Source organism: Dipodomys spectabilis, unplaced genomic scaffold, assembly GCF_019054845.1.
Source record: "Dipodomys spectabilis isolate Male_0828 unplaced genomic scaffold, ASM1905484v1 ptg000147l, whole genome shotgun sequence".
NCBI classification, from domain to species: domain Eukaryota; kingdom Metazoa; phylum Chordata; class Mammalia; order Rodentia; family Heteromyidae; genus Dipodomys; species Dipodomys spectabilis.
The window spans coordinates 7797018-7813438 of record NW_024870824.1 but is presented as its reverse complement, the minus strand read 5'-3'; the positions used below and the strand labels follow the sequence as shown (position 1 = coordinate 7813438).

At 43.2% G+C, this 16421-nt stretch overlaps 2 protein-coding genes across 2 annotated transcripts; both read right to left on the bottom strand.

Moving 5' to 3' along the window:
• Positions 1-1478: 1478 nt before the first annotated feature.
• Positions 1479-3911, bottom strand: LOC122118034 (protocadherin alpha-8-like). Its single transcript, XM_042691883.1, has one exon. It carries the CDS (start codon positions 3909-3911, stop codon positions 1479-1481), a length of 2433 nt encoding a protein of 810 aa, XP_042547817.1.
• Positions 3912-9249: 5338 nt separating this feature from the next.
• On the bottom strand, positions 9250-11688 carry LOC122118033 (protocadherin alpha-7-like). Its single transcript, XM_042691882.1, has one exon. It carries the CDS (start codon positions 11686-11688, stop codon positions 9250-9252), a length of 2439 nt encoding a protein of 812 aa, XP_042547816.1.
• Between the last annotated feature and the right edge of the window lie 4733 nt (positions 11689-16421).

Sequence of the window (16421 nt, the reverse complement as noted above, 5' to 3'; positions counted from 1 at the left end):
CACTGCAGTCAATAGAAAAATTATATGTGAGGGGCTGGGAAGGTGGCTCAGTGGTAGAGTGTTTGCCTTGCATGCATGAGGCCCTGGGTTCGATTCCTCAGCACCACATAAGCAAAAAGAAAAAAGCCGGAAGTAGGGCTGTGGCTCAAGTGGTAGAGCGCTAGCCTTGAGCTGAAGAGCTGAGGGACAGCACCCAGGCCCACAGTGCAGGCCCACGACCAGACCCCCCCCCCAAAAAAATAATAATATGTGAAATCATTCTATGCTATGTCAGTCAGCATTTGAAACAAGAAAAATACTATACTATGGAGACTAAAAAAATTATTCAAATTACACTTTGTATATGAATAGAATTCTTACAGTGGAACCTCTTCCACTAACAAGCAAATCTTAGCACAAAAACGAAAAAAATAATCCGGGTGCTGGAGGCTCACACATTTAATCTTAGCTACTCAGAAGGTTGAGATATGAGGATCACCGTTCAAAGCTAGCCCAGGCAGGAAAGTCCATGAGACTGTAATTTCCAATAAAACACTTAGAATACTGGAAGTGGCACAGTGCTAAAGTGGTAGACAATATGCCTTGATCTGAAGAACTGAGACACAGCACCCAGGCCCAGAGTTCAAGACCCACGACCAACAACAACAACAACAAAAAAAAGACCAAAAGAAAAAAGAAGTTTGCTAAACTAAAATCATAAAAAATGACACTCAGTATAAGGATAAAACACTTTTATATTTTTATAGTCAAGTGTATATTTCGAGCAAACCTTATGAAGTACGGTTAAAGAGTCAATGAAAGATAAGCTGGAATTAGTGGCTCATGCCTGTAATCCTAGCAAATCACAAGGATGATTCAAAGTTAGTATTAAAAGAAAGAAGAAAGTACATATGATTCACTTTCCTTCCTTCCTTCCTTTCTTTCTTTGCTTTCCTTCTTTTTTGTCTCAGACAGACTCAAAATCAGTACTGTCGCTTTTAGAGCCTAGAGCTCTACCAACTGAGCAACACTTCAACCACCAAGATTCATATCTAATTAAGTACCAAAAAACTGAGTATTTCTCAAGTCGTATAGCACTAGACGTTAGCAAAAAACCCTAAGGAACAGAACCCAAACTCTCAGTTCAACCTTCAAAACCAGAACACACACACACACACACACACATCCATCAAGGCTGAAAGGTTTGGATGACTAACATTAGATACACACAAAAATTATGTTTTTATGAGAGGAAATTATCCAGTGAAAACTTGATTTGAAGGAAGGATAGCATGGGACATAAAAGGTATTAATTTTTGATAAATCACCTGACCCCATGAATTTAGGGCACAGTAAATATAGAAAGACACATCTATCAAACTATGATAATATTTCAAAAGGGCAATAAATTATACTTTAAATAAAAATTTAAACTGGATGAAATACATGCAAATTGTGAAAACGTTAAAACTAATAATACCACAAACAAAATTTCGGACTTAAAAAAATAGACTTACTTGAGGGCAAGGATCAACATTTAAATCTTGACTGTTTCCTGCACCTGCTGATCCCGGACAGGGTGGAAGGCTAGGACTGAAGGCCATGAGGTCGGTCTTGGGCGGGCCCTCCCCAGAGCACACCCTCTGCCTCCTCTGCTGAGAGTAGGACCAGCTCCCCACCGCGCTGGAGCACACCAGCACAGGCTTCCCAGGCGCGCACGCGCCCTCGCTCCGCCCCACAGCCGCCCCAGAGCACCGCAGCGCCACGTACAGCACCAGCGTCAGCACCAGCAGGCTGCACACCGCGCAGATGGCGATGATCAGGTACACGTTCACGTCCACCAGCGTCGCCTCCGAAGCCACGGCGCCCTCCGATGCACGCAAAGACAGCTTGGGCGATTGGCCGCTGTCCACCAGAGACACCAGCACCGTGGCGGTGGCCGTCAGCGCCGGCTCGCCATGGTCCTTCACCAGCACCAACAGGCGCTGCCTCGCGGCGTCCGCCTCGTCCAGCGCGCGCGTGGTGCTGATCTCGCCCGTGTACAGCCCCACGCGGAACGGGCTGCGCGCACCGGCCGCCGCCGGCTGCAGCTCGTACGACAGCCACGCGTTGTAGCCAGAGTCCGCGTCCACCGCGCGCACCTTGGTCACCACGTGGCCAGCGCCCACCGAGCGCCACAGCACTTCGCTGCGCGCGCCGCCGCCGCCGCCGCCGCCGCCGCCGCCGGGAGGCCCCAGCAGCGCAGGCGCATTGTCGTTCTCGTCCAGCACGAACACCTGCAGAGTCACGTTGCTGCCCAGGGCGGGCACGCCAGCGTCGCGCGCGCTCACCTGGAACTGCAGCAGCTCCAGCTCCTCGTGGTCCAGCGGCTGCAGCGCGTACACCTTGCCGCTCTCCGCGTGCACCGACACGTAGCTCGACAGCGCGCGCTCGCCCACCCGCCGCTCCACCAGCGAGTACGACACGCGCGCGTTCTCCTGCGCGTCCGCGTCGCGCGCCCACACCGTGAAGATGTGCGAGCCGGGCGCGTTGTTCTCCTTCACGAACACCGTGTACTCGGCCTGTGCGAACACGGGCGCGTTGTCGTTCACGTCGGCCACCTCCACCGACACGCTGGCGGTGGCCCACAGCGGAGGCGAGCCCCCGTCACGCGCGGTCACCACCAACTCATAGTCAGAGGTGGTCTCTCGGTCCAGAGCGCTGTCCAGGACCAATGAGTAATAATTTTTGAAGGTGGACACCAGCTTGAAGGGTGTGTCAGGCGTCAGGGAGCAGGTCACCTGCCCATTGTGTCCAGAGTCAGAATCTGACACGCTAATCAGGGCAATGGCGGTTCCCAGTTGAGCGTCCTCTCGAACAGGCAAGGATAAAGACGTCAATGCAATCTGAGGCGCATTGTCATTTTTATCTAATACTTTCACTAAAACCGTACAGTGCCCTGCCATCGGAGGGTGTCCTCTGTCTGTTGCATCAACTCGGATTTTGTATAAGGTTTCTTGTTCAAAATCCAGATTCCCTTTAATTACAATTTCTCCTGTTTTCCCATCTATGCTAAACTGGTCCAAAACCATGGGGGAAAGGAGGCTACTAAACGAATATGAAATTGCCCCATTGGTTCCTTCATCACGATCAGAAGCATTCACTCTGATAACCATTGTTCCATTGTCTGCGTTTTCGAATATTCTCACCTCATATTCCGACTGTTCAAAACTGGGAGCATTGTCATTCACGTCCAGCACGGTGACCAGTAGTTGGAGAGAGCCCGTGAGCTCAGGTTTCCCTCCATCGGTGGCCATCAGGAGTAGGCTGTGTTCAGGAGCCTCCTCTCTGTCCAAAGATTTTCTTAACACGAGTTCAACTTGTTTATTTTCTTTGTTCTTTGAATTCACACTAAGCGTGAAGTAATCATTAGAGTCAAGCACATAGGTTAAAACTGAATTTGCTCCAAAATCTGCATCTGATGCGCCCTCTAGCAAAAATCGAGAGTCTAGCGTTCTAGATTCTGAAATAAACAGCTTCTGCACTTTTACCGGAAACACAGGCGGGTTGTCGTTAATGTCCTTCACCTCCACCTCCACGTGGAACACCTGCAGCGGCCTGTCCACGATCACCTCCAGGTGCAGGCTGCACTCCGCGCTGCGCCCGCACAGCTCCTCCCGGTCGATCCGACCATTCACAAACAAAATGCCATTCTGCAGATTTACCTCCAGAAGGTCCCCGCCGCCCTTGGACGCCACCCGGAACAGGCGTGGCACCAGCTCTGTCAGCTCCAGCCCCAGGTCCTGCGCGATGCGACCCACGAAGGTGCCGTGTTTGGCCTCCTCTCGGACCGAGTAATGGAGCTGGCCGCTCCCTGCCTCCCAGGATGACAGAAGCAGAAGTGAGAGCAGCAGACACCGGGGATCCGGAGCTCCTTCCCAGGAAAACACCATGTCAAGTATTCCTTTTGTTCTTCTTTGAAAATCTTGTCTTGATATGTAGATGAATTATTGTTTTGTCTCGAATCTTTTAATTCTATTCTGCTTCACAAGACACTGCTCAGCAATTAAAAGATTTACGTTGCTGCTGAAACGTCATTGGCTCTCGTTTAGCCAGAACTTGACAGACAGCGACATCATGTGGTGCCAAGGTGTAATGATCACAATTTAACTTACCTCCACAACAATTGTTTTACATAAAATAAATGTTATTTTTTTCATAAGTTAATAGTAGATCCTTACCTTTACCACTTGCAGATATACTTACTTTTTGGCTCTTTAAAGTAACTGAGTTTCAAAGAGGGATCTCTCTCTTCATAGTTAAAGCAGTATCTTCCCAATATTTTGAATGTTTTAAAACATGACTTGTATATCCATCATGGACAATAGCAATATATGTTTCTTCTGTGCTTTTGTGCAGAAGGTTATATTTATCTGGTCATTGGAATATCTTTTTCCCAAGAGAATTATGAAATTCCAACTTTTCTTAAGCTAGAGTTTATTTCATCTTACATATTATGAATTATTGTACATTTCTGCTTTTCTTTATTCAATAGATGTTTGATTTCTTACTCTGTTCTACTTACTAATGCAGGAAAAATGAAAGTGCATGTTCTTTGAATATTGAATCTCTGAATAGTTTGATAGTAGAAATAAGAATTTCACTTAGAACATTTTCCTTCGCAGACTTCTCTACCAACATTAGCCCTGGTAGTATTTCTACCATTCACTTCTGGCCATCTCTTTGCTGTTCAGATGTATGTATATTTTCCAATGTTCAGAGTCTAGCCTTTTAATTGGAAAGTTCCTTTCCTTTAGGTATTTATATATATTCTTCCCTGTCTTCAAGTTAATCAACGTGTCCAACATATTTAAATCCATATCAACAGGCCCGGACCTTCATTCTCCACTCAACATTTTTGTTATACCTTAACCAAAGTCAAAAAGTTATCTAATCAATAGGTATTCCCAAATCCACATATTTGAAGATCACAAATTCTAGAACATAATCACTCCCCAAACATATGTATAAGTAATTTTATTATTCATTTCACTTATATAGAATATTTAAAGTTTGTCTATATTCTCTCCATTATTTGGTCATTCCTGGGGCTTGAATTCTGGGCCATCGGCACTGTTCCTAGGCTTTTTTATACTTACGGCTCTACAACTTACACCACAGCTCAATTTCCAGCTTTTTAGTAGTTAATTGGACATAGAGTGTCACACACTTTTCTGCCTGGGCTTTGATCTATGATCTTTGGATCTCGGCCTTCTAAGTAGCTAGGACTACAGACGTGAACTACCAGCACCTGGCCAGCCTCTCCATTTTTACATATCATAATTTTGTCATTATGAGCACAGCTTCCATCAGATTAAACCTCTAATGGATTTGCCTTTCTGTGAAACAAGCATCAAAACCTTATACTAAAGTTAGGATATGCAATATGTGACTATGAACCAATCTTCCCAAAGTGATCTTTATACACTTTCCAATATAAATTGTATTTTCAAGAAAGATATAACTTCAATAACTTCTTTGTCCAAGGTATTTCTTTTATTATCTATCAAAATTCTATCCATACTTCAAAGTCCAGCCCAAAAGTAAATTCTTCAGCCAATTGCCAATGGTCCATGCCTATATCCTAGCTATACAGAAGGCTGAAATCTGAGGATCATGATTTGAAACTAGCTCATACAAGAATATCCCTGAGACTGTTATCTCCAATTAACCACCCAAAGCAAGAAGTGGAGCTGTGACTAAAGTGGTTCAGCACTACCCTTGAGCAAGAAAGCTAAGGGACCTGGTCCCAAGTTCAAACCCCAGGATTGACACATACACAAAACAAATTCTCAGGCCTGGGAAGATGGCTCAGTGGTAGAGTGCTTGCCTTGCATGCATGAGGCCCTGGGTTCGATTCCTCAGCACCACATAAGCAAAAGAAAAAAGCCAGAAGTGGTGCTATGGCTCAAGTGGTAGAGCGCTAGCCTTGAGCTGAAGAGCTGAGGGACAGTGGCCAGGCCCAGAGTTCAGGACCCACAACCGGACCCCCCCCCAAAAAAAAAACAAATTCTCCAAGTATTAATTATAGATGCCTCCATTGTAGATGATTATCGAAAAGGAAGACTTTTCAGAGAACATGTATTCCTCTACAAACTGACTCCAACATATGGCAAGTTTCAGTTACCAGGAAAATTACTTTTGAGCAGATTCCTTTAATTGCACTCAGAAATTTCATTACATATTAGATCCAATTCCTTGAAACTTTTAATGTGAATACAGTTCCTATGCAAATAAGAAAAAATTCAAATATGATATAGTAAGCATCATTTCAAATGGAACAAATTTAAATTTCTTTTGGTAAATGCTAATTTACTGCTCATTGGCAAAACTACTGAAAATGACACAATATGTGGATTTTTATACCTCTAATTTTCTCTATACTGAATTAAAAAAAATACAGGACATTCTAGACTAACTTCTTAATGGGTGGTAGAATTTTACCAACTATGAAAGTTGATGGGTGCTTAAAACAATATTTGTAAATTTTTCAAAACAACCAGATAATTAATTTGTGCTCTCCACCAAAGTGTTCCACATAATAGAAAACTGAATAAATTATAATATAACTACTTAAAGTTAAAAAAGGAGAAAATATAGATTAAATTTGAAGTGTTAAATCATGCTTTAAAAAAAAAGAATATTGAGCTGGGCATCCATGGCTAATGCCTGTAATCTTAGTTACTCAGGAAGCTGAGATCTGAGGATCGCAGTTCAAAGCCAGCCCAGGAAGGAAAGCCCAGGAAGTGAGACTCTTCATTAACCACCAGAAAACTAGAACTGGTGCTGTGGCTCAAGTGGTAAAGCACTAGCCTAGAGCTGAAGAGCTCAGGCCCAGAGCCAGGGTCAGAATTCAAGCCCCATGACTGACAAAAAGAAAAGAAAAAAAGAATATTGTACATGTGCTTAATTATGGAATATATAAAAGAAACATCTGTTTCAGGCATTCAGGTGGGTAAAATGAATTGCAAATAAGGAACAAAACACTATAGAACTGTCACCTAAGATGTGTTTTTAAATGGTATTAATTCATTACCAGCACAATTCTAAAAAGTAAGATAAGAAGTCACTAATACATAAATACAATTCAAGGAGACAAAAAAGATAAGTTGATGCAATAAGAAATTAAAATAATTCAATTGCTACATTAAACATAAAAGTAAAATTAAACAGATGTTACAATACATACATTAAATGAAATACGGATAATATATGGAATGAAAAAATCAGAATAAATATTGAAGGTTTTTTTACTATCTAACTTTTGAAGATTGCATGTGACTAAGGATGTGGCTCACTATTAGAACGCTTGCCTATCATCCCAGAGATTCATATCTATCGCAAGGTTACCCACCACCCAAAAAAATCACCAGCACACTAGATAATTATAATGATACACTATGTGAACAAAGAAATCCATGCTTCTGAATGGTGTATTATTCATTAAAAATTTATATTAATCAATAATAATAATTTCTTATATAAAAATTGAATCTTGCCAATGGAATAGATTAGAAGATGCAGAAATAATACCACATGCTTACCATCAGCTGATATTCGACAAAGGACTAAAGATGTACAGTGGAATAAACATGGCCTCTTCAACTATTGGTGCTGGGAAAACTGGGCAGCCACATGCAGAAAACTAAGAGGATCCCAGCCTATCATCATTAACATCAACAGGAAATGGATTAAAGACCTCAACATCAAACCTGAAACTTTGAAACTACTGCAGGACAGAATAGAAGAGACACTAGAACTTATAGGCACAAGCAGGAACTTCTTGAACAGAGTTCCAGGGTCACAACAAATTGGAGAGAGACTCAACAAATGGGACTACCTTAAAAATAAAAAGTTTCTGCACAGCTAAAGACATAATTACCAAACTAGAAAGACAGCCAACCACTTGGGAAAAGGTATTTACCAGCAATATATCAGACAAAGGCCTAATATCCATTATATACAGGGAGCTCAAGAAACTAAAGCCTCACAAATCTAACAAATCAATCATTAAATGGGCAAAGGAGCTAAAATGAGACTTCTCAGAAGAGATAAAAATGGCAAAGAAACACATGAGGAAATGTTTATCATCCCTGGCTGGAAAGGAAATGCAAATAAAAAAATCTGAGATACCACCTTGCCCCAGTCAGAATGGCATATATCCTAAATTCAGCCAAAGACAAATGTTGATGGGGATGTGGAGAAAGAGGAGCCCTACTGCACTGCTGGTAAGAATGTAAACTAATACACCACTCTAGAAAGCAGTCTGGAGGTTCCTCAGAAAACTACACAGACTTCCATACAACGCAGCCATACCACTCCTAGATATCTACCGTGAGCAAAAGGAACCAGAATACAAAGACACATGCACCTCCATGTTCCTTGCTACACTCATCACAATAGCCAAGATATGGCAACAACCCAGATGCCCCACTACAGATAAATGAATCCAAAATTGAACTACCTATATACAATGGAATATTATACAGACATTAGAAAGAAAAAATAATGGCATTCTCAGGGAAATGGATGGAACTAGAACAAATCATATTGAATGAAATAAGCCAAGAACAGAGAGAAACACGGCAATGGTCTCTGTGATATGCAGGTGTTAAATTCAAAATGCAACAAGATATGACAAAGTAAACAGGACACAAGAAACAAAGGATGTCTTCTTAACTTGTCATATTGTTTTTAGAAGACTCTATATTCTTGACCCCACATATGATACATACATGTGCACATAGAGGGAATATAGGAGGAGGGCACAGAATCAGAGAGAAACGGGTGAAAAAATATAGCAGACCGGTCAATTAGCTGCACGGGAAATTGATGAAAGTGAACGAAGCAAACCAAAGGCAGTGATAGGAGGGAATGAGAAAGAAGGAGGGAACAGCATGCACTAGGAAAAAAGGAAATAAATGTACATATCACCTAATCTGTAAATCTGAAATACTTGTATTGTCAAAGTTTGAAGAGTTCAAAAGCTTTATAGACCATGATAATGGTAATTCGCCTTGTGAAAGTTAAAATATGTTTGTGATTTTAGCTAAGTATCACTATCCTAAAATATTGTTAAATTTACGTAATCACTTAATCACAAAGAAATTTATTTTAAAAAGATGGAGTCTTGTTAAGTTTCGATAAAATTCTGGAATCGTCTACACACCAAAGACAAGCGTCAAATTCATGATGATCCTGACTCAGGCTGTATTCCTGGGATTATGTGCATTAAAAATCAAACCCATTGAAATTCACATTTTCAAAATATTCAAAATAAAAATATTTACGACTCACGTTGTCTGCAGAGGTGGGACCTTGAGGAAGATTGGGGCTGAAGGCCATGAGGTCGGTCTTGGGCGGGCCCTCCCCAGAGCACACCCTCTGCCTCCTCTGCTGAGAGTAGGACCAGCTCCCCACCGCGCTGGAGCACACCAGCACAGGCTTCCCAGGCGCGCACGCGCCCTCGCTCCGCCCCACAGCCGCCCCAGAGCACCGCAGCGCCACGTACAGCACCAGCGTCAGCACCAGCAGGCTGCACACCGCGCAGATGGCGATGATCAGGTACACGTTCACGTCCACCAGCGTCGCCTCCGAAGCCACGGCGCCCTCCGATGCACGCAAAGACAGCTTGGGCGATTGGCCGCTGTCCACCAGAGACACCAGCACCGTGGCGGTGGCCGTCAGCGCCGGCTCGCCATGGTCCTTCACCAGCACCAACAGGCGCTGCCTCGCGGCGTCCGCCTCGTCCAGCGCGCGCGTGGTGCTGATCTCGCCCGTGTACAGCCCCACGCGGAACGCGCTGCGCGCACCGGCCGCCGCCGGCTGCAGCTCGTACGACAGCCACGCGTTGTAGCCAGAGTCCGCGTCCACCGCGCGCACCTTGGTCACCACGTGGCCAGCGCCCACCGAGCGCCACAGCACTTCGCTGCGCGCGCCGCCGCCGCCGCCGCCGCCGCCGCCGCCGGGAGGCCCCAGCAGCGCAGGCGCATTGTCGTTCTCGTCCAGCACGAACACCTGCAGAGTCACGTTGCTGCCCAGGGCGGGCACGCCAGCGTCGCGCGCGCTCACCTGGAACTGCAGCAGCTCCAGCTCCTCGTGGTCCAGCGGCTGCAGCGCGTACACCTTGCCGCTCTCCGCGTGCACCGACACGTAGCTCGACAGCGCGCGCTCGCCCACCCGCCGCTCCACCAGCGAGTACGACACGCGCGCGTTCTCCTGCGCGTCCGCGTCGCGCGCCCACACCGTGAAGATGTGCGAGCCGGGCGCGTTGTTCTCCTTCACGAACACCGTGTACTCGGCCTGTGCGAACACGGGCGCGTTGTCGTTCACGTCGGCCACCTCCACCGACACGCTGGCGGTGGCCCACAGCGGAGGCGAGCCCCCGTCACGCGCGGTCACCACCAACTCGTAAGTCGACTCTGTTTCCCGGTCCAGACTGCTCTCCAGTATCAGAGAATAATAGTTTTTGAAGGTGGACACCAACGTGAACGGTGTGTCGGGTGTCAGGGAGCAGGTCACCTGCCCATTGTTGCCAGAATCTCTGTCAAACACGTTAATCAAAGTTACCACTGTGCCTGGCTGCGTGTCCTCAGAAATAGGGAGAGACAGGGAAGTAAGAGTCAACTGTGGAGCGTTGTCATTAATGTCCACAACTTGCACCAGAACTGTACAGTGGCCAGCCAGAGGGGGCAGGCCCCTATCTGATGCCTCTACTTGGATGTTATACACTTTCCTTTCCTCAAAATCAATAAGCCCTATCACTGTAATTTCCCCACTCACAGAGTCGATGTGAAACTTGGATTTTATCTCTGGAGAAACATCGCTGGAGATGGAGTACGTGATCTCCCCATTCACACCTTCGTCTAAATCTGAGGCATTCAGGTGAGTTACCATGGTCCCGATGGGAACGTTTTCTGGCAGCTTCGCTGTGTACAGCGTCCGGTCGAAAACCGGAGCATTGTCATTGGCATCCAGTACTGTGATGAGGAACTGAACGGTGCCAGTCAGCTCGGGTTTGCCTCCGTCCGTGGCCGTGAGCCATAGGTAGAGCTCCGGAGCTTCTTCCCTGTCTAAAGGCTTGCGCAGGACAAGCCCTAGAGGTTTTACCTGCTCGTGGGTGGGTGGAACGTCCAGCGAGAAATATTCACTGGGGCTCAGTCTGTAAGTCAGCAGAGCATTGGCTCCGATGTCTGCATCCGACGCGCCCTCTAGTGGAAGCCGAGAGTCAAGCAGCCTGGATTCGGGGATAAACAGATTCTTTTGTGTCGCAGGGAACACAGGCGCGTTGTCGTTAATGTCCTTCACCTCCACCTCCACGTGGAACACCTGCAGCGGCCTGTCCACGATCACCTCCAGGTGCAGGCTGCACTCCGCGCTGCGCCCGCACAGCTCCTCCCGGTCGATCCGACCATTCACAAACAAAATGCCATTCTGCAGATTTACCTCCAGAAGGTCCCCGCGGCCCTTGGACGCCACCCGGAACAGGCGCGGCACCAGCTCTGTCAGCTCCAGCCCCAGGTCCTGCGCGATGCGGCCCACGAAGGTGCCGTGTTTGGCCTCCTCGGGGACCGAGTAGTGGAGCTGGCCGCTCCCTGCCCTCCAAGCTGCTAGAATGATCATAAACAGGAGTTGTCTGCTCTCCAGTTTGTGTTCTCTGGCGTACACCATTTCCAGTTGTGACGTTTGATAATCATCAGCGAAGCTTTCCTCAGTTATTTAAAGTACCCCACCTCTTTCAGTCCAGATATTCTGTCCATTTCTGAGCATCCGAAGAGTTAAGATTGTGGGGCGTCTCTCCGATTGCAAAGGAAATGACTTCGGTTTGTGAATTTGAAACCACTTCATGGATAAGAGCGACATCATGTGGCAGAAATAGTAAGTGGGAATTTTTAAAATTAATTCTATAAGATGAAATTTATTGCAGGTTCTGGAGTTCCGAGCTGAAGTTTTTTCTTCACTGTAGTTCAAATATAAAGCACCACTTCTCACCCTTTTTTGTGTTCTTAGTGATTAGTTGCTTCTGAGTAATGTGAATATAATCTTGGTGTCCTATATTCATAGAAAATCTTTTCCATAATTTTAAAAACAATAATAACCTAAGTGTCAATAAAATTACTCAACCTACGTTTAAATTCCTCAGTTTCAGAAAATTCCATATTCTTAATTTCAGTATCACCCCGTGGAGAAAACTGAGCATACTGATATCAATCTAGTATCTTAAGAATCTCCCAATGGAAGAAAAGGTTAAAATGCCTCTCTTTTTCTTTTAAAGATCAACTATGCAAATAATTTTTAATACTAGAAGTACTAGTGGATTTGGAGAGTCTTTGAAGGCAAGATTTTGTTTGTTAAAGTAACAAACAAAAATAGAAAAATAGTATTCTAAAAGTCTTGTTCAAAATTTATATATTCTTCTGTAGGGATTTGTGATACCCTTATTTAGTTACTCAATCCATCCTTTCTAAATCTTGTCTCCTGAGTACACATCTGTTTTTGTGTCTCTAATGTGATATTGTTTGTTTCTTTCATATTATAAATTTCATTATTACCTAAACTTTGGAGGACATTCATGGTTTTTACAGCAATTCTTTAATCAAGTCTTGGAATACTTTATTCTTTCTGGATCTACTTACCAGAATTACCTTTCTTGTATGCAAACATTGGATCCCAGGGTTCCCAACTTCCAGAATAATTCCTTTTGTGTTCAAATGCTTTTCAAGTTTTCTATTTGTTTGCATTAGTTTGCATGACTCTTGTTGTCCTTGACTATTGCAAAAGTTTCCTGTGGTTTCACCTTTTTCCACTTCATCTTTACATTTATTTCCCAAAATGCTCTTTTCAGTGTTCGTCCACACCATATGATACTTTCACGTAGCTTTTCAGAACAGTCCATTTCTAGTATAATACTCAACAGTCCCAACGCATTTTTCTCATTTTATTTGTCTTACCTCATTCATATGAGAACCATTTCTTTATTCAATGTAGGTTGTTCCAAGTATATTTGGAATTTTGATTTCACTCATTTACTTAAATTCCTCTTCCCAGGAATATTGATTTTTCTCAATACATCCCCAAGGAAATGTCTCCATTTTGTAACCATTAAAACTATCATTACTCTGAAACTTTCCTTCAGAGAACTAGATAGAGAAAATTCTATTCTACTTCTTCCACACTAAGATTTAACTTACTTGAACTTCTTATAATGGTCTGCCTCTATTATGGTCATGGTATGTATGGTTCATCTTAATTTTTTCATGAAATTCTTCGAGTCAGACATCAAGAGTTGATTCAACTCTTCCTTGAAAGACAGTTTTATAGAAACTCTCCTAAAAACTTAAAATGTTCACTCAGTCATGATAACTATGGTTTTTCTCTACCTTCGAAGAAATCAAGCTGTTTAGGGATTACTGAATGTCATTTTTCTATACAATAATATGCTTCATTGATTATTTCATCTATAGGTGATTTTGTTATTCATATATGTGTAGAGGATTGGGGAAGTTTTCTTCTTATTCCATTTTTGCAATACTAATGTGGGTTTAAAATTATGCACTCTTGGGGCTGGGAAGTTGGCTCAGTGGTAGAGCGCTTGCCTTGCATGCCTGAGGCCCTGGGTTCGATTCCCCAGCACCACATAAGCAAAAAAAAAAAGCCAGAAATGGCGCTGTGGCTCAAGTGGTAGAGTGCTAGCCTTGAGCTGAAGAGTTGAGGGGTAGCGCCCAGGCCTAGAGTTCAGGCCCCACAACTGGACCCAAAAAAATAAAATAAAATTATGTACTCTTAAAAAACAGGATATTATTATGGTATCTGACCTTTCAGAACTGAAACTGAACACATTAGGGAGAAGAAACCCCACCCAGTCCTCTAGTAGATCTTGAGAAATTTTTAAATATGGAAAAATATGCAATCCAAGTTTAATGTTATCTGCTGTTTCCTGAAAAAATATTGACAAAATACCAACACCATCTTCAGGAAGTCACTGAGGTGGTAGAGCACAGTGAATCAAGCCTGTAATCCCTGTTACCCAGGAGACAGACCTTGGTGAGATCATGGAAGCCCAAGCTGGCCAAAAAGTTGGTGAGACTGAATTTCAACACACAAGCCAAACATGGTTGTGTGAAGACGGCCATAGGTAGGAGAATCACAGTGAAGGTCAACAAACAAACTAGAAACACTGGCCAAAAAATAAATTAATTTTTTGAAAACTGAGGGCATGGTTCAAATGGCAGAGCACAATATGAGCTGGAGGGGCTGAGTTTAAATTTCAGTCCTATGCAAAGAAGCAAGTCACTGAGGACTTAGCACTTTATGTATCTTTGGAATCTATAATTATTCCACTGCCACTGCCAGAATGTCAATTCAATTCAGAACTTTGGGAGCTAATCTTAAATTATTTTAAAAAGGCATGGCTTTTAAAATGCTATGAATATCTCAGAATAATTTGGCAATCATGGCCTTCCTACAAATAGCAAATACCTTTACATAAAATTAAAATCTTATGGAATTCATAATGACACTTTCCTGATATAAACTGACATAAAAGGTTTAATCTTCCTTTAAAATATTAAGACTAAGTTTAGTTACCCAATTAATATTTGTCAGACTAATACCACATTAAAATTACTATATATTTGCAGCAATTCCCTGTATATTAAGGACAACTGCTTATCATATTAATAGTATAGGCCAGAAATTGAGAGCTTAAAGATAAACATTCTATCTAAAACAGCACAAAATGAAACTCAAAGGGGTAAACAGCATGGAAGGATAGCATCAAGACTTCCAATGTTTTGTCACTAATTTTTGTTGTCTTTCAAGTAAAGAAATAATAGGTTAACTATACACAGAGAATAGTGATCACATTAGTATCTGAGGCTCCATTGAAAAATGACCCACCAGAGATACAAATAAAAAGAGGAGAGTTGCAAGGGCATAGTAATACAGGGGTTTTAATGGTTTTGTTTGCTCATTCATTTGCTGCAGTACTGTGGATAGAACTTAGAGTATGTGTGTGTTAGACAAGAGTTATACCACTGAGCCACCTCTCTAGCAAGAGGACACATATATCATATAAATGTTCTTTTTCAAAGGTCAAATTATCTCTAATTACAATTTCTATATTATTTGCATACCTAACAAATTGAGTAGTACCCACACATAAAACATGGTTAAAGCGTATGAAAATATCTCATTCACACTTTCATCTCCATCAGATGTTCATCTTTATTCCTAAACACTGATGGAAAACAATGATCACTGGGGAATATGTAAAATAACATACTATGCAGACTTTCTACCTGGCTCAAATGGAAGAAATTTAGCCTGGAGCCTCCAAGTAAGAGCTCTAGGCCCTAAGTTCAAGTTCAAGTCCCTTAGAGAGAGAGAGAGAGAGAGAGACAGACAGACAGACAGACAGACAGAGACAGAAATAAAAACACAACAGCAAAGCATTTCCAAAAAACATACTAAAGGTAGCACTTCCATAGAAATGGATACATTGGAAATGTTATGTAACTTAGTAGTAGAGGCCTTGCCTACAATTTCAGAGGGATTGAGTTTCTTCCCAGCACTGAGAAAAAGAATTAGGCAACAAAACGTATATGACACATGATGATATTTCAAACTCTCTGGTAGATCTATTCAGGAGGCTGAGATCTGAGGATTGCGGTTCAAAGCCAGCCCAGGCAATAAAGTCTGTGACTCTTATCTTTAATAAACTACTCAGAAAAGACTGGAAGTGACATTTTGGCCTAAGTGGTAGAGCATTAGCCTTGAGCACAGAAAGGCTCAGGGACACACCTAAGCCCAGAGTACAAGCTTCAGGGTTGGTAACAACAACAACAACAAATCTAAGCTTGGTGTCAGTGGCTCAAGTCTTTTCTTTCGTTACCAACGAGGTTGAAATCTGAAGTTGCAGTTTGAAGACAGCCCAGGAAGAGAAGTCTGAGACATATCTCCAAATAACCACTAAAAAGCCAGAAGTGGAGCAGTATCTAAAGTGGTAGACTGCTAGTCTTGAGTAAAGAAGCTTAGGTAGGGCTGGGGAGGTGACTCAGTGGGAGAGCACTTGCCTTGCATGCATGAGGCCCTGGGTTCAATTCCTCAGCACCACATAAGCAGAAAAAGCCAAGAGTAACGCTGTGGCTCAAGTGGTAGAGCACTAACCTTGAGCTGAAGAGCTGAGGGACAGCACCCAGGCCCAGCGTTCAGGCCCACGACTGACCAAATAAAAAACAAAGAAGCCTAGGGACAGCATCCAAAGTTCAAACCCCAAGACTGACACCAGAATGAAAAAAAAATGTATATACATATTTATCTCCTAAGGTTAAAATGTACAGACTTGATATATAGGTAATGAAAATATCACTGTGAAACATGAAAACCTCTACAGAAAAAAGAAC

Excerpts from the sequence above, each read along its gene's own strand:
- LOC122118033 (XM_042691882.1), bottom strand. The coding sequence starts at position 11,688 with ATGGTGTACGCCAGAGAACACAAACTGGAGAGCAGACAACTCCTGTTT.
- LOC122118034 (XM_042691883.1), bottom strand. The coding sequence starts at position 3,911 with ATGGTGTTTTCCTGGGAAGGAGCTCCGGATCCCCGGTGTCTGCTGCTC.